General features: G+C 43.2%; 1 protein-coding gene across 9 annotated transcripts in view; it reads right to left on the bottom strand.

Annotated features, from left to right (window-relative positions):
* Window positions 1-19,254, bottom strand: part of LOC117669319 (IgGFc-binding protein-like) — a 39,093-nt gene extending 19,839 nt beyond the window's left edge. The window contains exons 1-9 of one of the 9 annotated variants that reach the window (XM_087876406.1): window positions 19,072-19,254; window positions 17,014-17,353; window positions 12,147-14,162; window positions 9,597-9,694; window positions 9,415-9,480; window positions 7,002-8,273; window positions 4,412-4,740; window positions 2,713-3,331; window positions 790-1,388 (exon numbers count right to left, since the gene is read on the bottom strand). In XM_087876406.1, coding sequence (XP_087732532.1) covers window positions 790-1,388; window positions 2,713-3,331; window positions 4,412-4,740; window positions 7,002-8,273; window positions 9,415-9,460 — 2,865 coding nt within the window. In that variant the 5' untranslated portion in view covers window positions 9,461-9,480; window positions 9,597-9,694; window positions 12,147-14,162; window positions 17,014-17,353; window positions 19,072-19,254. Of the gene's footprint in view, window positions 1-789; window positions 1,389-2,712; window positions 3,332-4,411; window positions 4,741-7,001; window positions 8,274-9,414; window positions 14,163-17,013; window positions 17,354-19,071 lie in introns of all 9 variants that reach the window. The other 8 variants (XM_087876407.1, XM_087876401.1, XM_087876405.1 and 5 more) reach the window with 8 other exon arrangements.
* Between the last annotated feature and the right edge of the window lie 3,301 nt (window positions 19,255-22,555).

Raw genomic sequence — 22,555 nt, 5'->3', positions numbered from 1 at the left:
AGCTGCTTATGTTAATTCTTAAGATGATGTGATGATGCCAGAGCTGAACGTTTCCTGTCCCCTTTATTAGAAACAGTTTCCAGCTAGTCTATGGGGAATTTTCAGGACCAAAATAATGAACTCTCGGGATTTTTTTTAAAAAAAAGGTCACTGCAATTGACATTTTGGCTGATGTGGCCATTGGAGAGATGTAGCTCCACATAGCAAAGATGAAATATTATAGTGGTTGTGCAACGAAGGAAGAAGTGAAAAACAGTGAAGAGCAAGTTGAAGGAGATTAGGATGAATTAAAAAGCTGGTAGTAATAAATGAAGGAAAAGATTTTGAAAAGAAGAAAATATCTGCTGAGGGAGGGAGGAGAGAAGAAAAACAGGGAAGGAAGGAGGAGGAAAGAAGGAAAAGAGGGAAGGAGAGGTGGGAGGGAGGGAGGGAGGGTGGAAGGAAGGAAGGGAAGGGAAGGAAAGAGGGAGGAGAGAAGAAAAAGATGGAGGAGGGAAGAAGGAAGGAAGGAGGAAGGGAAAGAAGGAAGGAAGGAAGGAAGGAAGGAAGGAAGGAAGGAAGGAAGGAAGGAAGGAAGGAAGGAAGGAAGGAGAAGGCAAGGAGGGGAGAGGAGGGCAAAGGAAGGAAGGGAAGGCTTTATTTTAAACATTAACTAACCTCTGTCTGGGTACAGCAATCAAGTTGCAGTCAGACAACTTGATAGCTGACTCATACAACACTCTACCCCTAATAAACCATACACTTCCCTTTATTTCACCTTCTCCATCCTTTAGTATTTTTTTTTTTTACCTGGATTTTGCGTGGATGCTCTTGGCTCAGGCTGAGGATCATATTGTAGACTTCCAAAGTCACGACTTTGGTAAAGGACACGGCCTTATTGCCTCGATTGTTGTTTTCTACTATGACTGAAAACGGGGTGAGACTGCTGTCCTCGGAGCAGATCCCCGCCATCTGATAAACGCAGCTACCCTGGAAGTCATACTTCCGCCCATCAAAGGTAGTATAGTGAGGATCTCCAGTTCCAATGCAGGTGGAGTAAGCTGACCCTTTGCAGTGGTGCACGCCGTTGACCGTGGTACATTTTTGATTGGCCTTACAACTGGCCTTCCAGCAGTTTACCGTCCCCTGGCTGAGGTCACACTTGCAGCGGGAAAGGCAGTTCTCGTCTTCCCAGAATTCTTCTCCCAGTTCGTACTGGACGCCATTGTAGAGGCAGCCACAGCTTTCAACAGGGACACACCGGCTGTCATGCAGGGCATAACCACTGTTACACTGGCAATTTGGTACACAATTCAGTGTGCAGAAAGAGGAGGCTGAAGGCTCAGAGCAGGTATCTGGGCAAGCATTTCCACAGGCTTCATAGTGACTGTTCTCAGGGCAAATGTGAGCTGTTGGGAGAGTAGGCAATATTGGATTGTGATTAATAAACCACACACTTAAATCACAGATTGGTCCAGATGCAGAGAAGCACTGCAAATGTTGTTTTCAAAGAGGGGGACAAGCCTAAGAGAGACATCAGAACAGAAGTGAAGTTGTCCATGTCTTTAAAACCATCTTTATGAATATGACCTACTGTTCAGCTGGCAAGCTCTCCCGGGGCGGGGTGGGGGGCAGCGGTGAAATGCACGTATCTTTCCTACCGGTTCAGAAATGTGAGTGCGCGCGCCTCTTCTGCGCATGCACAGAGGGTCAAAAACAGGACATAATGATGACCTGTTGAGTGGGCGGAGCCTCCTGCCACCGGCCCTACCGGTTCGCACGAGCCTAATAGATCCAGCTGGATTTCACCGCTGGGTGGGGGAATACAGATAGTCCTTGATTTATGACCACAACTGAGCCAAAAATTTTGGTTGCTAAGCAAGACAATGGTTAAGTGAGTTTTGCCCATTTTACGATCTTGGTATAATTAGGCAGTTTGCCTAATTATACCAAGATTGGTGATTAGACTGAAGAATTTATGTTATGAAGAGTTTGTTTTAATTTAGTTTGGACTACGCTGAGAATGAGTTAATTCTCAGCTGTTCTAATAAAGTCTGTGTCAAAGTTCGAAGTCGTCTCAAAATAAATCTTGAGGGGCTGACAGTCTGTTTGTTTTGGAACTGCTTGCGTCGATTACTACCTACTTGGGCCTGGGTCACAACAATGAGATGATGGGAACAGGGATCTTAGACTCAATTCCTCCCTCCCCCCCAAAATGAGAATCTGTAATCGTCTACTACAAATGCCACATTTCAAGTATTACAAAGTCCATTCTCTGTGGCCAGTGGTGGGCTGCTGCATGGTCGCAAGGGTTCAGGCGAATCCTTAGCTCCGATCGCTAGCTGGAACTGTGCTATGCTTCCCATTTATAACTAACTTTCTTGCTCATTGGCTGGCCCAGCTTTGATCTGCGGTGCCCCTGTTGTACTCACTGGAGCTGCTTGAGTTGATTAGGACCATGTTTGAAGCTCTGTTTCTCTCCCAAAGGGGCGTGTGCGAGCTCACAACCAGCAAACCCTTTGTTAAAGTAAGTGCAGCCCACCTCTGTCTGTGGCCCTCGATGGGAAAGAGCTTGTGAGCCCAGGCAAAGAGGCACTGACAGAGGACCAGTCAGATAAGAGACAGCATAGCCCTCAGCTGCATATTGGGTGGGGCAAGGGGCTCACAGACACCCTCCTAGTTTCTCTGGATGGAAAGGAAATGATTCCAAAACATTCACTTTTGTACAGATACCTTCATCAATTGTCTCGTTTGTGTGGTGGTCAGTTGGGTCTTGACCACAGCCAGATGCCTTTTTCCATTCGTTAACAAGGATGCCCCGTTCTTCACAGGCCATGGCATAAGCCTCCACTGCTTGGCACAGCACATCATTGTCCCTTTGGTTGTCACACATTCGGTTGATGCAGTCATTGTAGTAGCTGGCGGGGTCCACAATGGAATGACACGCCCCAAAAAGTTCGGTTGAAAGATGGCTAATAATTCCACAATATTTCCCACTGCCATAAAACTCCTTCTGGCTGTCATCACAAGCCAAGCAGTTTCCTTGACAGGAATCTGAGCAAGCAGGATCTTGGTCATCGACTTTCCACTTACTGGCCCAGGCCATGATGGAGGACACTTGTGTGCCATTAAGATCAACCATGTCATCTGTTCTTACCTCGTTGAAGTTCCCACAGAGCCCACAGGTGGTTCCATAATAGCTGCTGGGGAGAGTCACCACAATAGCCCAGTTGTTGTCAAATGATAGCTGAAGGCCAAAATCGGTTGCAATGGTGAGATGTCCGTTGCTCTGGCTGATTTTGACTTTGCCGTTTACCACCGTGGTAGGGATGGTGACCTCCAGACCATTGACCTAGAAAGAGAAAAGGAAAAGAAACAAGACCTAACTAACATTTCCTAACATCACTTGAATACGAGCCAGCAGTGTGTTGCAGCCACCAAAAAAGCCAACGCAGTCCTAGGTTGCATTAATAGACGGATAGACTCAAGATCACGTGAAGTGTTAATTCCACTTTATAATGCCTTGGTAAGGCCACACATGGAATACTGCATCCAGTTTTGGTCACCACGATATAAAAAGGATGTTGAGACTCTAGAAAGCGCAAAGAAGAGCAACAAAGATGATTTGTTCTCTGTGGGTGCTCCTGCCCTCTGGAATGAGTTACCCACCGAGCTCCGGACGGCGCCTGATCTCCGCTCCTTCCATCGAGGCCTAAAGACTTGGATATTTCAACAAATGGGCTGATTCTGATTCTCGGGTTTTATTATTTATTTGTCTTTGTTTTAAATTGGTTTTAATTAGAATTTTCCTTTATTATTGTATGTTTTTAAATTTGTGTTCGCCACCCTGAGTCCTTTGGGAGAAGGGCGGCATATAAATATTTGTAAATAAAATAAAATAAAATAATAAATAAATTAGCTAAGTGAAGGCTAAAACATACAAAGACCGGTTGCAGGAATTGGCTATGTCTAGTTTGATGAAAAGAAGGACTCGGGGTGACATGATAGGAGTGTTCCAATATTTGAGGGGCTGCCACAAAAAAGAGGCAGAGTCCTATTTTCCAAAGCACTTGAAGGCAGGACAAGAAGCAATGGATGCAGTCGTGGGATTCAGCCAGTTCGCACCACTTCGGGAGAACCGGTTGTTAACTTTCTGAGCAGTTTGGAAAACTGGTTTTTGGAAGAAATCATAAGGGCAGAGAACCGGTTGTTAAATTACTTGAATCCCACCACTGAATGGATGCAAACTGATCAAGGAGAGAAGCACTGAAAAAAAATTGGAAGTCCCTGCTTTTTTTCCCCTTTCCTTTTTACTTTGTACCTTTCCCCATTCCCTCATTATCTTTGTTGCTATTTGCATTTTATAACATAATATGCTTTAAAAAGTAATGAGGAATGAAACAGATGCAAACCAATCAGCTGCAGTTCCTACCGTTATGCGGACATCTTCTTCTTTGTCAATAGTAATACTGTGATCATACACTTTGATACAGATTTGCTGGAGCTTGAAAACACCCTGAATGTCCATCTTGCTGTTCTTCTCTTCAACCTTGAAGGGCTCAAGCTTTGGGTCGCTGCCACAATACTGTGCAATGCTATATGTGCCAGAGTCTTTAAAATCCATAAAGAGGCCATCAAAAGTCTGGAAATACTTGGCTGTGGTGCCCACACAGGTTCCCGTGTACTTATGGATGCAAGTTGCTTGACCCTGTAGTATTTTGCATACTTCTTTGGTCCTGCACTTGAGCGCTCTGCAGGGATCTGAGAGAGGAAAACAGAACCCAGCAATATATGACACTGTTGATTAACTCAGAAGATTCACCGCTTAGATCTTAGGATAAATTAATTTATGTTAATGGGTGTAGTTTTCCTATTAACCTCCTCTTTCTATCCCATTGAAACCCATCTTTGAGACTGCTTTGAATATCATGAATGTAGCACTACTGAAAAAGAGGACATATCCATTTTGGACCTTGAAATATGTTGGTCTAATGAAGTTTGCATGAAAAATATTTCTTGTTTCGACTATCCTCTAAATATTTCCTCCATGCATCCTCCCCCCACCCCACTGTTTGTATTAATGGGAGAGAGACATTGGGAGTGAAAATTACATCCAAACTGTCAGGTGAGAAATCAGTTTTGGGATTCCACAGCAATAATTTCTGGGAGAGGTTGGATGGATTCATTCAAATGTTTCCCCAACCTTATCTTCTTTTTTTCAACAATGGTTGACTTCTTAGAAGCCTGCAGACACAGTACAAAGTTAATAGACCCATCCCTGTAGTGGTAGGTTGCTAGCAGTTTGCCCTGGTTTGGGCGAACTGGTAGCGGCGGCAGCGGGAGGCTCCACCCACCTTCCCAGACATCATCAAAAATGTTCTGCGCATGTGCAGAACCTTCTACACATATGCAGAAGCGAGCACGCACACCCACACATTCCCAATAGTGAACTGGTAGCTCCGGGATTTGAAACCCACTACTGCATCCCTAGTATATAGTTGTTGTGGTCCACTTGCAGCCTGTGAAGCTGCCAGCGGAGTTGGACAGCAATGAGGCTGAGGAAGAACATGGGCCAGTCCTGGAGGCTGGGGAAGGCCTGGATGAAGGCTCTGCATCGGAGGCAGAGAAGAAGCCAGGGCCATCGGGGAGTGATGTGCGGACTTCGGAGCCTCCAGAGGCTGACAGGAGAGAGGCAGAGGAACAGGAGGAGCCTGTTCCTAGTGCACGTATGAGAAGAGCTGCCAGAAGGCAGGAGCAGAAAAAGCAGAGAGGACTACTCGGGAGTAGGGCCAAGAGATGATTGGCCCCTCCCATAAGACTTAAAAAACCAGCAACGGCTCTTGGCCTCTTTGCTGGAAAACAACCATTGAGAGAATTGCTTCTTGTTTCACTGTATTCATTTCTTTTTGGCGTCTGCTGCTTCTGAAGTTTGCCTAACTATCCTAAGGTCAGTGATAAACTGTGGAATGGTGTTTTGAAGAATTTGCTTTAATTTAGTTTGGACTACACTGAGAATGAGTTAATTCTCAGCTGTTCTAATAAAGTCTGTTTGTTTTTGAACTGTTTGTATTTAATACTAACTACTTGGGTCTGGTCACAACAATAGTTAATATTATTGCACTGCATAATATTGCATCACGCTGATGCCACATATATCAGGTTGATTAAAAAGCCTTCCACATATAGGATAAATAACAAGAATATAATCTAATATATCTGGAAGGCATCAGGTTAGGCAAAGGTCAGTTAAAGGAAGAAAGAAACATAACCTTAAAACACTATGTTGAATCTGATTACTGAATTAATTTATTCCCCATGTCTGCAGAATACTTTAAAACATAGACCCACCAAATGGGTCGGATTCAGCCAGTTCAGACCGGTTCGGGAAAACCGGTAGCTCCGATGATCAGTTGGCCATGCCCCCACGCCCCCGCTGTATCCTGTCCTTTATTTCCTGCTTTGTAGCTCATCTCAATCGCGCTGCACAGCTGATTCCATCCCCCACCCCCCACTGTTCTACTTAACCATTGCTGACTTGGAAGGTAAGCAGCTGAGCTTCTAAATGCTCCATTTTCAGCTCTTCGCGCAAGCGTGACTTTGGCGTGAGTGCACGCAAAGCAGCGCTTACTGAACCGGTTGTTAAGCCAGCAAATTTCACCACTGATTGGATTCATATAATAATAATTCTAAGCCACAAAAAAAAAAAAAAAACCCCACCAAATTATGTATTAATCAAGCTTAGTAAGTTGCCCAAAAGCATCTGTTAGGGCTTTTGTTCACCTGGCTAAACATATTGTGTGAACCAGGGGTGGGTTCTACTTACCTTTACTACCAGTTTGCAATGGGACTGTGCGTGTGTGCTTGCTTCACTCACACGCATCGCGCAGAAGTGTTTTGATGACATCAGGGTCAGTGGGCAGAGCCTCCCAACGGTTTTACTACCGGTGCAAATCGGGAGCAACCCACCACTGGTGTGAACACAGTCAAGGTTATGAAGAAAGGAAGAAGCAATTTCCTCTTACCATTTGCGCAAGCCGCAGGAGAACCGCAAGCCTTTCCATTTGCAATCCCGACACTCAACAGCCCAAAAGGGGAGCTGGGATGTTCTATTCTGTGGATGGTATTTTGCGTTTGGCCTAAGCTGTGAGCAGTCCAAGAGTAATCGGTGCCAGAGACTACATGCCATTGCAGAGTATGCAATGGCCTGCTGTCCACAGTGATCCCGGAAATTTCTGAAGATTTGGCAATGATCAGGGCATAGTTCTCAAACTGGTCACTACTATAGGTGTTGTAGGCCAGGCAGTAGCTGGAGATATCAGGTATTGCCATGAAGAATGGATCGTATTTAAGATTCCCAAAGGTGCCACCGTCACTGAAAAACATAACTTGGATGCCAGAACTAGCTGAGATGGACATGGCAGTTGTGCCTTGAATGCCATAAAATACTACCCGGGCAGCCTGCAAAATCCTGGTAGTCTTGATTTGTCCATTCTGGACATCAACCCGAGTGCTTTGGGAAGCAGAAACATACACAATGTCATACTCTGTATTAAAAGGTAAAGAGGGAACAATGAACTTGGTACCCCAGCTGGTAACAGGCAAAAGCTGTTCAAGGACATGATCACACTGGATTTGTCTGGAGACGCATGTATGTCCAGTATAGACAGCCACTGGTTTCTCGGAGACTATTTTAGTACCAGAGAGGTCCACTTGGCCTTGGAACTGAGCAGCCTGATAAGGTTGAAGGGAGATGGTCAACTTGCTTCCTCGTAAGTAGGGTTTTCCTTGGAAAGTCACAGGACCTTTCAGGGAGACCTCAATTGATGTGGGTTCTGCCCAGCTTATAATGGCAAATTCTCGGTAGCGATCGGTACCCACATTTGGTGTCATGACATAATATTCAGTACCCAAGCTTTCCATGGGATAGACAATAGTGGTGCCAGCGGAGTGCGGTTTGTAGGAAAGGGAAACAACGGAGATATCATTGTCAGCCCGGATGGTGAGTGTATTGTCAAAAATGTTGCTTCCAACCATCTCAGCCTCTGATGGGATTTTCACTGAGAGTGTTTCTCCAGCATTCGCGATGACCGTTACCCTCAGCGCAGGTTGTTTCATGAAGACAGTAACAGATGTGGCCTGAACGGAACCTGTGATGAGAAGCTTAAATTCTCCCTGGAACCTTTGTGGATAACCATTTTGCATGAATGCAGTGAGGAACTCTTTTCCTAATGGGCTTGAGGAAACGGGGATGGGGAGGACATTTAACATGATCCAGGCAGACCAACTCAAAATGCCTAAGCGGGGAACAAAAAGATGTAAATGTTACGGCATGTTAAAATAATCTCAAAACTAGCATGCCTGTATGTTCTCCGGAACTATAGAAAATGTAATTGGCCATTTGTTGAAGTAAGGTCAAGAAAGAAGTTCTCAATAAGGGGTGGAATCCAGTGAAGATCATTGTACAATTTGAACCTGGTCAACATGATGTGTCTATTCTTATAACTGCAATGGTATGTGGGAAAGACTTTGGTCAAAGAGCTGCTGCCTAGGGAAGAGTCAGATAAGAGACAGCATAGCCCACAACTGGTTAATGGATGGGGCAAGAGGCTCTGAAGAGACCCTCTCTAGTTTCTTCGATGGTAAAGGAGGGGGGAAAACAATTGTATTTTCACACTTGCAAGATTGATGTCAGCCTCACGGGATGAATCAGACAGGAATTACGACCAGATGAGCTACTTCTATTTAATTTTAGTGCGATGTTGACAAATCTTGCAAGACTAAAAGTATAATTCTCCACCCACCACCACATCTCTTTTATTGCCCAAGAAACCAGGGAGAGTCTCTTTTGAGCTTTTTACTCTGGTCACTATCCAGCTGCAAGCTACACTGTCTGTTATCTGACTATTCCCCAGGCAATGTCTCTTGGCTCAGTCTCTCAAGGTTTTCCCCACATACCATTACAATAACAGTGATGAAGTACAATGACTAAACAAGACCATCTTTAAAAGAATTTGTTGCGTTATGAGCCAAAGGAGTCTGTGATTTATGTACAGAGACCCTGTCAATTATTTCTTTTAATCTATTAGTCATCTTGCCCTTGTTTATGTTGGCTCCTCTTGTCTATCACTTTTCTTTTCTACTAAGATCGTGTCATTTTATTCAAAGGTTGGGCAGGGGCTACTTCCCCACACAATACCTTCCTCTAGATTGAAGACAGCATATTGAAAAATTCCAAAGATTTCTTGGTTTGTGCAATATTTATCTGGCCAGAATTCTATAAAGCTACAGCCAGAATCTTGTGCCTTAGAACGTAAAAGGATATCTTAAATTCACATCAGCACAGAATGTGAAGACTTGCTCTTGTGCAATTACATTCCCACTTGTCCCATTTACAAAAGAGAACAAAGGGCACCAGGGATGGTATGGAGTACTCACCAAAAAACATACCCAACTTGCTCCAGAGGTTGATTAACTCCATCATTGACCTCCTATTAACCGAAGCTGCAAAATACATTTTAAGATTAGCTCTGTCCTGCATTCTGTTGGAAGTTCTGTCTTTCCAACATCTAGCTGTTGAAAGGCATTCGGTGTTTTTATTTGTGTGTGTTTATACATACCTTCAAGTTAGTCTTGGCTTCTGGCAACTTCCTGGACAAGTCCTTACATTGTCTTGGCAAGATTTCAGAAGTGGTTTGCCGTTGTCTGATTCCTAGGCCTGAGACAGAATAACTGGTCCAAGCTCACCCACCTGGCTTTGTACCCAAGGCAGGACTAGAACTCACATCTCCCAGTTTCTAACCTGATGCTTTAACCACTACACCAAACCGCCTCTCCGTGTTTTTATAGCACATTAACTTCAAATGTGTTTGCGAACAGAGGGGCTCAATTCAGCAGTAATCTCTATGATTCAGTAAAAGATATTCTTCACTCACATGCAGTTCAATCTAAATAAGACCAACAAAAAATTCCCACACGGATAAGATAAATGCTACCAAAGCTCCCCACAATTTGAGGAACATTTTATTTATTTTTGAGTGTATACTGGAGAGCTACAAAACTCACATCATACATAATCTCATTTTTTGTTTTTTTGTTTAACAAATAGAATAGTTTTGGGCTATTAGAGATGGTTCGTCTCTCTTGAATCATTTATCAAAAACAAGAGGAACAGCGCTAATGATATTTTAATATCTTCTGTAAATATCTTGTGTATGTATTTTAATATAAATATACAGGGCTTCAAAAATTTTAGCAAGGGGTTCTCTGCCCAGTTGCTGGGTGGGCATCGCCATGGTGGGTGTGGCCTAGTCGGCCTCCTGCACCATGGAGGGGGGATGTTTTTGCCCTCCCCGGGCTCTGGAGGCTTTTTTCGAGCCTCCGGAAGGGCGAAAATGGCCTCCCCAGGCTCTGGTCTTTCCGAACTTCCGGTAGGCCTGTCGATCGAAAGGTCGGCAGTTCAGTGGTTCGAATCCCTAGTGCTGCATAACGGGGTGAGCTCCCGTTACTTGTCCCAGCTTCTGCCAACCTAGCAGTTTGAAAGCATGTAAAAAATGCAAGTAGAAAAATAGGGACCACCTTTGGTAGGAAGATAACAATGTTCTGTGCGCCTTTGGCGTTTAGTCATGCCGGCCACATGACCACTTGAGACGTCTTCGGACAGCGCTGGCTCTTTGGCTTTGAAACGGAGATGAGCACTGCCCCCTAGAGTCAGGAACGACTAGCACATATGTGTGAGGGGAACTTTTACCTTTAGCTTTTATAAAGAAACAACTTGTTCTAAATAGTTTTTGAGTACTTTTAAACTGTAACAGATAAGTGGGATACCTTTCTTTCTTTCTTTCTTTCTTTCTTTCTTTCTTTCTTTCTTTCTTTCTTTCTTTTCCTTTCTTTTCTTTTCTTTTCTTTCTCACTTACTTTTAAAGCACAGGAATCTGAGTAGCAGAGAAAAAAATTCCTTTTGGCAGAGTCTTAATTATGAGCCCAAAGGCATTTGAGATCACACAATTTCCTTCTTTCCTATTTTAGCTCTTGTTGTGAGCAAATAAAGAAATAGTAAAGGGAACAGGCTGTTTATTTTATTTATTAATTGGGGGGGGAATCAGGGATCAGAAGACCACAGTCAGCAGCAATGCCTGAATAAGGGGAGGGGTCAGAAAAGTTGAGATGGTGACCACAACGGAGTGACTGAAGCCTAGTTCATTTTTTTAGGTGTGTCGCATAGGTTGGGCAGCCAATAAATGTAAATAAATAAGAAATAAGCACATTTTAAAGGGGGGTGGTAGCCACCATCTTGGCTTTCCTCCCCTTCCCTTCTTCCTCCCTCCCCCTCCCCCCCACCCCCGGGCAGCAGATGCTTCTGCCAGGCAGAATTTCAGTATATTGAAATTAGGGTCCCACAGCTGTTTTTTTAAAAATGAGACCATTTTCATCCATAATTGAAGAGCTAAAATAGGAAAGGAGGAAATTGTGTGATCTCAAATGCCTTTGGGCTCATAATTAAGACTCTGCCAAAAGGAATTTTTTCCCCTGCTACTCAGAATCCTGTGCTTTAAGAGTAAGCGAGAAGGAAAAGAAAAAAAAGAAAAAAGAAAGAAATTTAACCAGCAAATCTTTCCCAGTCATCCTACCTTGAAATTAAGTAGACAGAATTTCTGCCTTTCATACAACCGTTACCCTCTTTTGGTGTCAGTGAGCAAAAATGACAGCCCAGAATTATAGAAGATGCACATCTCAAATTTTAATATTGCGTTATTAAATAAAGAACAGGACGGATCACGTAACTTGCAAGTATGATTCCCTACTAGTTTCGCCTTGCAACGGACTATCCCATATCTCACAACACACAAAAGCTACCCATCTACTGAACTAGCCATCAACGCCCTAATTAATAACCAGAAACTCCAGACAACCAGGAGGAGCCAGATAAATACAATGCAAAGAACAGCCCAGCGTACATATTCTGGAGCAAGAGAAGTTTCCTGATGATGGACTCCAGCAAAGTGTGAAAGCTTGGAAGAATAAACCTTTGGTCCTGGTGACCAACTCAGATTGGATCTTGCAACATTTTCCTGGGACATGTATATTTATTTGCCTGGGACATTCACAAAAACCATACTTTCTGAAATTCCTGAGCATGATTTAGTAAAAGACAATACAGTTTTTCTTACCTTCTGTTCCATGGACTTAGAACACGATGGTCCCACTGTAATTCTGAGCTTCCTCCTTTCGTTTCTCTTGATATAGGAATTAATAGCTATTCCCAGAATACTCTCTGGGGAAGATTTAAATAAGATTCGGACATAAATATATCAACCAACCCTGGAGAGTGAATATTCCTAGGCTGTGGATGTGATTCTGGTTGTGAAATCTTTGACCAGCGGGACACCAGTGGTGACTAATAGGAAAACATGTTAGCTAGGCTGTTCAGATTGGCCTTTCACTTACTCAGAATTTACAACTCACCATGGCTAACCCTTGAAGAGATTGATGCAACTGAAGAGAGGTTATGTACGAAGTGTCAGAGACCAAATCTGGCAAATCCAGTGTAATGATCATGCTGCCAACAGTTTTTTAGAGAACTGCATTTGTAAGGCTAAGAGCTGCATCTCAACCTCTTCATTTCATTCTTACAGAACAAACTTTCCTGTGGGGTAGATAGATGCCAAGTTCAACAAAGGCACAATATAGCCAATTTTATGCATCTGCGTAAAAGAAGATTCAGGATTTCCACAAACTATGCCCAGTTGGTGGACTCTTTTGGATAACATTGCTCATTGTTTATTTATTTATTTTGTCGCATTTCTATTCCGCCCAACTCCCTGGGTGGCTTACAACAAAGAATAATACAATGCGAACAATCCCATAAAAAGAAAAACATTAAAACATTAAAAACTTTAAAACACATGCACTCCAATTCGTGGCTGGGTCTCGCAAGATCATTATAACAAGATCAACGGCCCCAGGCCTGCCGGAAGAGCCAAGTCTTCACCGCTTTGCGGAAGGCCAATAGGGTGGGGGCGGTCCGGAACTCAGGAGTTAATTGGTTCCAGAGAGCTGGGGCAGCCACAGAGAAGGCCCTCCCCCACGGGCCCGCCAGCCGACATTGTTTAGCTGACGGGACCTGGAGGAGACCGACTCTGTGGGATCTTACCGGTCGGTGGGAGCTATGTGGTAGAAGACAGTCTTGAAGACAGCCTGGCCCTGAGCCATATAGGGCTTTAAAGGTAATGACCAACACCTTGAATTGCACCCGGAGACCAATAGGGAGCCAGTGCAGCTCGCGGAGAATTGGTGTAAGGTGGATGTATCTAGGTGCACCCACTATAACTCGTGTGGCTGCATTTTGGACCAACTGTAGTCTCCGAACATTTTTCAAGGGTAGCCTCATGTAGAGCACGTTGCAATAATCCAACCATGAGGTGACAAGGGCATGAGTGACTGTGAGGAGAGCCTCCTGATCCAAATAGGGTCGCAATTGGTGCACCAGGCGAACCTGTGCAAAGGTCCCCCTAGCTACAGCTGTCATTACTAACCCAACAGCCAACATTCATTTAACATTGTTTGTAAGGGGGAAACAGGGGTGGAAGAAACAGTGACTAACAAGTTAGTGGTAGCAAAAAAGCTGAAAAGAATTGTGAAAGTAAAAGAGAGATATGAACAAATACATAACAAAAAAAGGAACAAAAGGGGTTGGAATTCTTAACACCAAATCACCTAGAATGATGGGGAGATGATGGCCTATGGTCTACATATGAACTCTAAGACCCCATTTTGGAATTACCAAATCTCTATTATGTCCACTTGTTTGATAGATGTCTGTCTCACCTTCCCTTCGGGATCTCAAAGCTGCATATATATAGCACTCTCTCTTTCAATTTTTTCTTCCCCAAAGCCATTGATTTTTCACAAAAAAGTGTCATATGTAATGATTGAAACTTTATTGGAGTGATGGCATTCTTGGAGGGCAGAGTTCTTGATGAGTTGGATATCTTTTTAAAAAGGAAGAAAAAAAACATGGTTTAGGCACCAGTGTCCTGCTCAAAGGGGTATTAATGTCCATGTATTCTTTTTAAAGTCCAATTCTTAAATCCTGAAAGTTCTTCTACCATTGTTCCAGGCTGATCCTGTCAATTTTGAAGTTTAAGAAGAGTGTAATGAGCAGAAATCAGATTACAGGATGGGGCCTGCAGAAAAGAAATCCCCAAAGTGAAATTAAAGGCAACTGTGAAAATATATTCTTAAGAATACATCTGATGAAGTCGGAAAGTATTTGACAACAGTTGCCAAAAAAAAAAAAAAACCCAAACATTGGAGGTGAAGATTCATACAATTTTATGGTAGTTTTTCATTTGAAATTAAAACACATTTGAACAGTGCAGCTCCAATGAAACATTTATAGAAATCTCTAGGCAAATTAAATTGTTTTCAGCTAGTAGTAGAAAACATATTTGCATATAGTGTGGTGGTTTTCAAACTGTTTGAGCCATTTGCTCCTTTTCTTGGTCTTGTATAATGTCATCACCTCCAAACCTACACCCCACTCCCAGACTCTGTTGTTTTACACGTGTTGTCTCAGTAGTGGCTGAGTCCACAACTGGATCCTTGACTCAGATACAATATCTGGTTCGAAGACCTTCCACCTACATCCTAGTTTATGGCTTAACATCACCGGTTTATGTAATAAATCACAATTTAGGACACTGGGTGAATCGAGCTATAAATTCTCCATTAATCCAGCTGGATTCATTCTGCTAAATTGCTGACGCTTGCAAGAGAGCTTCACAAATGCCCCTGAGCTGAGAGCTGAATTAGAAAAAGTAAATGTGTAAAAGGTCTTCAAAAGAGGGGTAAAGGCAGCAGAGGTGCTTTTCTATGACTGACAACACAGAATCTTGTCATCTGTGGCAGGGGCGGGTTCAAAACTTTTAGCAAGGGGTTCTCTGCCTGGTTGCTGGGTGGGCGTAGCCTAGTTGGCCTCCTACACCACAGTATGGGGGGGGTGTTTTTGCCCTCCCCGGGCTCTGGAGGCTTTCCTCGAGCCTCTGAGAGGGCGAAAACGGCCTCCCTAGGCTCCGGAGGACCTCTGGAGGCCAGAAATAGGCCCGTTTCTGGCCTTCCCAAACTTCTGGTAGGCCTTTTTTTTGCCCTCCCCGAGCCTGTGTGTGCACCCTGCACTTACCTGCATCCAAAACGGGCCATGCGGGGACTCCTGGGAGGGGAGGGGTGGACGAGGCCAGCCAGGAGTGGGACTTGGGGGTTCTCCGAACTGCACAGAATCTTAGCTAGAGGTTCTCCCGAACCCCTGCGAACCCCCAGCAGCCCACCCCTGATCTGTGGTGATCAGCCACAAAACGTTCAAGTCATAAGTCAAGTACTTGGCCTTGTCAGTGATGCCATTAATTTTTGTCCATGTACTCCCTGTGACTTTGCTTTGTGGGATTCCACCAGGGGTGAAATCCAGCAGGTTCTGACAGGTTCTGGAGAACAGGTAGCGGAAATTTTGAGTAGTTCGGAGAACCGGCAAATACCACCTCTGGCTGATTCCAGAGTGGGGTGGGAATGGAGATTTTGCAATATCCTTCCCCCAGGAGTGGGGTGGGAATGAGGATTTTGCAGTATCCTTCCCCTGCCACACCCACCAAGCCACGTCCACCAAGCTATACTACACCCACAAAACTGGTATTTTAAAAAAATTAATTTCGCCACTGGATCCCACCCTCTGCAAAAATTAAAATAAACAAGAAGTGCTTTAGCAGAACTATGCAGATGAATCAGCCTCATCAAATTCACCAGCTGACATATCAAATGGAAGAAAAGAAGCCCAAAAACACAGGAAACACAATTTCTGACTTGTTTTTTTTATTTTCCAACAACTGTTCTTAAGTGTCACGCACATTGTTTGAACCCAGCTGTTGGGAATTATGCAAGAAACCATGGCTGAATCTTTATTTATTTATTTATTTTTTTAAATGATGCAATTCTTCTTCCCAGGTCAGTTTTGTTCACCTAAGAATTTAAAGTGGGACAAAATCGATAAAGCTGGCCGTTTCCCACTCTGACCTTCTGATCCGATCTGCCAATGTTTCTGTTGATGGCCGTTCCCAAAGCTTTATCTATTCTGAGAAGGAAGCAGACTTAATTTGGGGAAACTGCCTGAAGCAGCAGGCACAAATATTAACTTGTCTCTCTACTTCATGAATTGTGTAGGCATAAAACTGAAACCTTACAGCAGCAAATGATTTCTCCAAGAGCCTGGATTTCTCTAATGCCATCTCTAATGCAAGATGAGACAAAATGGTCATATAATACAGAGATCTCCAAACTTGGCAACTTCAAGACTTGCGGACTTTTAACTTCCACAATTCCCCAGCCAGCCTTGGGAATTCTGGGAGTTGAAGTCCACAAGTCTTAAAGTTGCCATGTTTGGAAACCCCTGATATAATTTTTTATTTTATTTTATTTATTTTATTTTGTTTTATTTTCAATTTATATACCGCCCTTCTCCCTGAGGACTCAGGGCGGTGCACAGCCAGAATTAAAAACATGAAATACAAATATTAAAAACAATTAAAATCTATATAAATTTGGCCCAAAAATTTAAAAAACCACAAACTAATTAAACATTTAAAAAATTTAAAAAATTTCTTCCTAAGCCAGCCCGGCTTGCTGGAAAAAGTGGGTTTTAAGGGCACGGCGGAAGGCACTGAGGTCTTGGATTCTCCTTATCTCTGGGGGCAGCTGATTCCAGAGGGTAGGTGCCCCCACAGAGAAGGCTCTCCCCCTGGGGGTCACCAGCTTACATAATGGACAAACATTGTATTGGTAGCAGTTAATTTCTGACATTCTATTACATTACATCTAAACAACTGTCTCCAGATCAGTTGTATTCCAGGAGATAACGTATTGCCTGTGTGCACACAAAAACCATGCTTAATTGTGGTTTGTTAAAGAAACCGCTATCAGTTTGGCACCAAAAACATGCTCAACTACAAACAAGGAAAGCACACGGTGGCTTAAAACACGATATGAACTTACCTAGGGAGTCCTGAATAAATAAACAGAAAAGGAACTGCAGGAACATTTTCCTCCACCTCTAGTAGAAGCATCATCATCAGCCATTCATTCAGGTCTGAACCTGGGTCATTCAATAGATCAGGGCTCTCCATGCCCCTCTGTCTCGCTCTGCCTCCTTCAGATCCGCCATGGTCATCCCAGGGTCATCGTTTATAGGGTCCAGCCAATGGGTAGCAGGGCAGCCCCTTCTCCTTTTTCCTCTGATCACTCCCAATGGAAACAGATGCTGAGATTTCTTCCAGCTCAGCTTAATCACATTTTAAGAGCTCCACGTTGGCCAAGAAGATCAGGATCTCCTTGCCTACAAAGCCAAACCAAAACATGAATGCGTAATGTTTAATTTAATTTAATTTTAATTTAATTTTAAAGAGCCTTGGTAGTACAGTGGTCTAAGGCACCCTGTTATTAAGCTGGTTATTAAGACCAGATGCCTGCAATTACTGCAGGTTCGAATCTCGCCAAGGCTCAAGGTTGACTCAGCCTTCCATCCTTTCTAAGGTAGGTAAATTGAGGACCCAGTTTGTGGGGGCAATAAGCTGACTTTGTATAAATATACAAAAGAATGAAGGCTATTGCTTAGCGCATTGTAAGCCGCCCTGAGTCTCCGGAGAAGGGTGGCATATAAATCAAATTTTTTTAAAAAAATTAACATGAATGCATATGAAGACCCTGACACTTTTGAAGTCTGCTATGGAAGCCAATTCCTGCCCCCTTGATGCTTTGAATCTGAATTTCCATCAGCCCAAGCCTACCTAGTCAATAAAAACATACTACAGAAATGATAATCCAAAACTGATAGAGACAACCAGGTTTCCTAACATGATGTAGACAGGATGAGGTTCTAGGATCTCAAATATGCATAAATACTGAGTGTGGTACTAGCATTTCTTAATACTAGGGTTAAATATCACACAAAGCTATGATTAATTAACTGTGTTTTTCACAAATGACAATGGCTGCATTCATACTAAACCAAAATTACGTAAATCAAAATGTATGAACATAATTATTCTGTAATCTGCCCATTACATTACATCTGTTGCCTGCCCATTACATTATGGAAGGGGACAATATTTAAAATTGGATAAAAAGGCAGAATGGTTTAGTTAGTATGTGGCATGCTTTGAAAAATCTAATTCTCAGACATTTCCCACCATGGAACTGTCTAGATCCGTGATGGCGAATCTATGGCACCCGTGCCAGAAGTGGCATGCAGTGCCCCCTCTGTGGGCACGCGAGCTGTCATCCCAGCTCAGCTCTGCTATGCATGCGTGCACGCCTCCCACCGGACAGCTGGTCTTCAGGTCTCTGCCATGCATGCATGGGGGAGCAGGGGGTATGCGAGGGCGTGTGTGCATGCACAGGGTGGGGTGCATGTGGGGGGCTGCATGTGCATGCACGGTGGGATGGGGCACATGCACAAGGCCATGCATGCATTGCATTTTGTGAGTTCATGCACGCATGCGCACTTTGGGCACTCGGTCCGGAAAAGATTAGCCATCACTGGTCTAGGTTCATTGGGACTACAGCTCCCAGAATCCTTGGACACTGGATCCACTGGATGGGGATTCTGGAGGCTGTAGTCCTAATCTATTTGACATCCTGTTGGGGAAGGTAAAAGGGAATCTGATCCAAAGAAAGACAGAGCTAATAGATAATAGAAATGAAACTGAAGAGGAAAAAGGAATTAGCAAAAAGATAATTACAGACTTTCCTCCCCAAATATGCACTCATTAGTTAGCTCCAGCTCAAATGGCCAAAAAAGACAAAGCTGAAAAATTTAGTTCTTAGAACATCTGAATTTCCACCTCTATTTTAGATGAAGGACGAAATTTTATTCCCCCCCACCCCCCCACCCCCACCCCTGAACTAAGTAGCAGCCTTAACATGCATTTTTCCCACATGGTGGGGGAAAGTCAGTACGTAAACTAGTTGTAGCCCTGTTGCTCTACGATGAACAATTTGGTTTGGAGGGCAACCAAAAAGCACCCCAAGATACAATCCAAGATGGTCTCTTACCTCCAGTTTTCACAGTATTGATCCTGGAAAAAGAAAGAAAGAAAGAAAGAAAGAAAGAAAGAAAGAAAGAAAGAAAGAAAGAAAGAAAGAAAGAAAGAAAGAAAGAAAGAAAGAAAGAAAGAGAAAGTTAGTTCACTCTGTTTTTGACTTTAGCTACTCTTTCCCTTTTATAGGAATTCTGACAACGCCTCTTTCTAATTTAACAGAGAAGTTCCAGGGGCCTCAAGGGTTGGATTTCTTGGCAGAACAAAAGGAAGAACTAAATGGCCTATTTTAGGAAGCCAGAAGAAGACATATGCGCTCTTGGCTCTTCAATAAATGCAAGAGATTGAGTTGATTATACCCTGGAATTGATACAATAAAGTGGACAGAGAGGCATCTACAGAGTTTCAGCTAAGATAGAATACAGATACTGTATATTTATCTCTCCCAGATGTTCTAAATAACTTTTAGGGATATTTAGGGCCAATTTTTTTACAAACTTTGCCCCTGTGTTGTCATATCAACATGAAATTAATGTATAATCTCAGAAGGCAATGAGCTTGTCTCCTCTCCACTCCTCTCCTCTCGTCTCCTCTCATCTTTTTATTTGTAGGGTTAAACAAAATAGAAATGTTAAATTTGTTTCACTAGCATGAAAACTAGCTGTTGACAAAAATAGGATTGCCAACATGATCGCCAATGTCCAATGACGGACATGGCACAAGAAGAAGAAGGAGAAGCATGAAAACAATCGTTTTATTCAGACACATGATGTGTTGTGAGATAACAGAATAACTTAGTCGGAAGAGACCTTGGAGGTCTTCTAGTCCAAACCCCTGCTCAAACAGGAGATCCTATACCATTTCAGACAGGTGGTTGGCCGGTCCTCTTGTGATGGAGCACTCACAACTTCTGAAGGCAACCATCCCAATGGTTAATTGTTCTCACTTTTAGGAAATTTTTCCTTAGTTCTAGGTTGTAGATAAAACACTACAAAAGATGAGAGGCCCATCTTATCTTTTCTCATGTCAAAAAAACCTTCCCCTCTTTTTACAAAGAGTAGACCCCTACTCATACCAAAGTAAAAGGTAGCCCATAGAGGTGGGAAGCGGTTGGGTCCCTCTGTCTATAAACGGTGCAAAACAAGATACAAGTATCTTACTAAAGAACCACATATTAAGCAACTGCTATGCAGAAGAAGAGGGATGCAGTGGCTTAGTGGCTAAGAGGCTGAGCTTGTCGATCAGAAGGTCGGCAGTTCAGCGGTTCGAATCCCTAGTGCTGCGTAACGGGGTGAGCTCCCGTGACTTGTCCCAGCTTCTGCCAACCTAGCAGTTCGAAAGCACGTAAAAAATGCAAGTAGAAAAATAAGGACCATCTTTAGTGGGAAGGAAACAGCGTTCCGTGCGCCTTTGGCATTTAGTCATGCTGGCCACATGACCACAGAGACATCTTCGGACATGCTGGCTCTTCAGGTTTGAAATGCAGATGAGTGCCGCCCCCTAGAATCAGGAACAACTAGCACATATGTGTGAGAGGAACCTTTACCTTTCCCTTTGCAGAAAGAGACACAAGTGATTTCCCAATTTGTTTTGAATCATGCCCTTTCCTCTTGCTGTTATCAAAATCATTCCCTCCCTCAAACAGACATTCTCCCCTTCTGGATTTCAAACTTCCTCTGTTGCTGAGTTGTGATACTCCTCATCACTCTCTGCACCTCTAGGAGTCATCAGAAAACCCTATTGCCATTAAATCCATTGCTCCGGCTGCCAGAAGATCATATTCTATCAACCATTTTTCTGTTGCATCAGCCAATTTTGCAAGCTACTTTTTCCGGAGAAAGGAAAGCTAGTCTCTGTGTATTACTCACAATTCCCATACAGCTGTCTGATGACAAAGTAGTTAATGGATAAAACTTGACTTAGATGCATAGCCCAGTAGGGAGTCTTCCGTAGATAATAATTCAAGTATGAGCTGGTGCTGCTCCAGCCAGGAGTTCCAAGGGTGAAACTCTAAAACACACATTGGGAGGACCCCCTAATCAGGATGTCTGCCCTGAGTTGTTTGTCAAAGTTTGGCATGGTTATCTCTGCATGTGAACCTCGAAGAAAGTGCTCTTATGAACCTCCCCAGAAGCCTGGAATATAGTAATTCTCTTTTATTAAATCACCCAATAGATTTCAGTCCTCTCTACAATTGAATGTGGGAAAGAAGAAAAGGAGGACAGTGACTTGGTCTTTTGTGCTTGAGGAGAGGTGAGAGGAGAGAGAATGAAAGTTATATAGGTAACGTATTCCATCCCCATTGCAAATGGGAGAGAGGAGAAGAGAAACTGGAACCAGCAGTTGGAACCGATTGCTGCATAATTTAGGTAACACACCTATTTGTGTCTCTTAGTGGCCAGGAATGTAGTCAAGGAGAACAAGGGCCAGAGGAAACGCAAAGTGATTTTGGTACTAATACCACTCTATAAAGCCTTAGTAAGACCACACCTAGAGTACTGCATCTAGTTTTCAACACCGCACTAGAAAAAAAAGTTGTTGAGACTCTAGAAAGAGTGCAGAGAAGAGCAACCAGGATGATGAGGGGACTGGAGGCTAAAACATACAATGAATGGTTACAGGAACTGAGCATGGCAAGTCTAGTGAAGAGAAGGACCAGGGGAGACATGATAGCAGTGTTCCAATATTTGAGGGGCTGCCACAGAGAGGAAGGAGTCAAGCTATTTTCCAAAAATAGATTGTATGCCAGACAAGGAATAATGGATGGAAACTGAACAAGGAGAGATTCAACCTGGAAATAAGGAGAAATTTTCTGACAGTGAGAACAATCAACCCATGGAATTGCTTGCCTTCAGAAGTTGTGGGAGCTTCATCACTGGAAGCTTTCAAGAAGAGATTGGACTGCCGTTTGTCAGAAATGGTGTAGGGTCTGCTTGGGCGGGGGGTTGGATTAGATGATCTACGAGGTCCTTTCTAACTCTGTTAACCTGTATCTGTATCTGTGGAATTAAGCAATGTGTTTTGGAAATAGACGAAGGAAGCTAAACAAAGAATCTCCAACAGAGTGAATGAATTAAAAGTGATTAAAAATTTTGGGAACAAACCAAAGTGAGATCATACTGGGAGAGTATTTTAGAGATATGTATGAGAACAGTAATAACATCCCTCAAAATAGACTTAAGCGCCATGTTAGTTAAGAAAAACATGATAAACAAATCATAAATGCCATGATAATGTGGAATGCTGATAAAGCTGCAGGTGTAGACGGCATAACTGCAGAAATGTTAAAATGTGGATGTGGTTAAACTTTGGAGTGGCCAAGCAGCTTCGATAAACTGTACTGTGGTAACCACATTGTACAAACTCTGTCTGCATTAATCGATAGTTATATGGTATATATGTATGCACACAAACACATGTATGAGCATATAAAACAGTATTTTATGCCCAACATTTCTTATCTCAAACTGGATCCTAGATAGAGGCAGATATTTCTCTCT

The sequence above is a fragment of the Pantherophis guttatus genome, chromosome 10, assembly GCF_059756535.1.
Source record: "Pantherophis guttatus breed Tessera chromosome 10, ASM5975653v1, whole genome shotgun sequence".
NCBI classification, from domain to species: domain Eukaryota; kingdom Metazoa; phylum Chordata; class Lepidosauria; order Squamata; family Colubridae; genus Pantherophis; species Pantherophis guttatus.
Note: the sequence above shows the minus strand (reverse complement) of the source record. Positions and strands in the feature narration are given on the sequence as shown.